General features: G+C 63.1%; 1 protein-coding gene and 1 pseudogene across 1 annotated transcript in view; one reads left to right on the plus strand and one right to left on the minus strand.

The window, feature by feature from the left end:
- Nucleotides 1–767, minus strand: part of LOC123963044 — a 3,744-nt pseudogene that overhangs the window by 1,127 nt on the left and 1,850 nt on the right.
- Nucleotides 535–767, plus strand: part of LOC123962942 (histone H2A-like) — a 1,091-nt gene continuing 858 nt past the window's right edge. Inside the window, exon 1 of the mRNA XM_046039451.1 lies at nucleotides 535–747. Within this exon, the coding sequence (XP_045895407.1) occupies nucleotides 562–747 (186 nt within the window). The 5' untranslated portion in view covers nucleotides 535–561. The remainder of the gene's footprint in view (nucleotides 748–767) is intronic.

A 767-nucleotide genomic window follows, 5' to 3' on the forward strand; every position in this document is an offset into this window, starting at 1 on the left:
GGGGGAGTTTAAGCCCTCTCTCCGCGGATGCGTCGGGCCAGCTGGATGTCTTTGGGCATGATGGTGACCCTCTTGGCGTGGATGGCGCACAGGTTGGTGTCCTCGAAGAGGCCGACCAGGTAAGCCTCGCTGGCCTCCTGCAGAGCCATGACGGCGGAGCTCTGGAAGCGCAGGTCGGTCTTGAAGTCCTGAGCGATCTCCCTCACCAGGCGCTGGAAGGGCAGCTTGCGGATCAGCAGCTCGGTGGACTTCTGGTAGCGGCGGATCTCTCGGAGAGCCACGGTACCGGGCCTGTAGCGGTGGGGCTTCTTCACTCCGCCGGTGGCCGGGGCGCTCTTACGGGCAGCCCCTGCTGGAGCTCAGCACCGCCTAGAGGAGCGACCCACCGTCTGAATCTCCGCCGCTTATTGGCGGAAAATCCGTTCAAAGTTTCCGCCTAAACGCAGAGCGGGCCGCCCTCTGCAGGAAGAACCGTCCCGCGCGCTGCGCGGACATATAAAGGAGGGTTTTGGCTGTTGGGGCCACATTTTCTTTGAGTCTCTACTCTAGAAAGATCACACGATGTCTGGAAGAGGAAAGACCGGAGGCAAAGCCAGAGCAAAGGCAAAGACCCGCTCCTCCCGCGCCGGGCTCCAGTTCCCCGTCGGTCGTGTCCACAGACTGCTGCGCAAAGGAAACTACGCCCAGCGCGTCGGTGCCGGAGCCCCCGTGTACCTGGCGGCGGTGCTGGAGTACCTGACCGCTGAGATCCTGGAGCTGGCCGGAAA

The sequence above is a fragment of the Micropterus dolomieu genome, linkage group LG23 (assembly GCF_021292245.1).
Source record: "Micropterus dolomieu isolate WLL.071019.BEF.003 ecotype Adirondacks linkage group LG23, ASM2129224v1, whole genome shotgun sequence".
NCBI lineage: Eukaryota > Metazoa > Chordata > Actinopteri > Centrarchiformes > Centrarchidae > Micropterus > Micropterus dolomieu.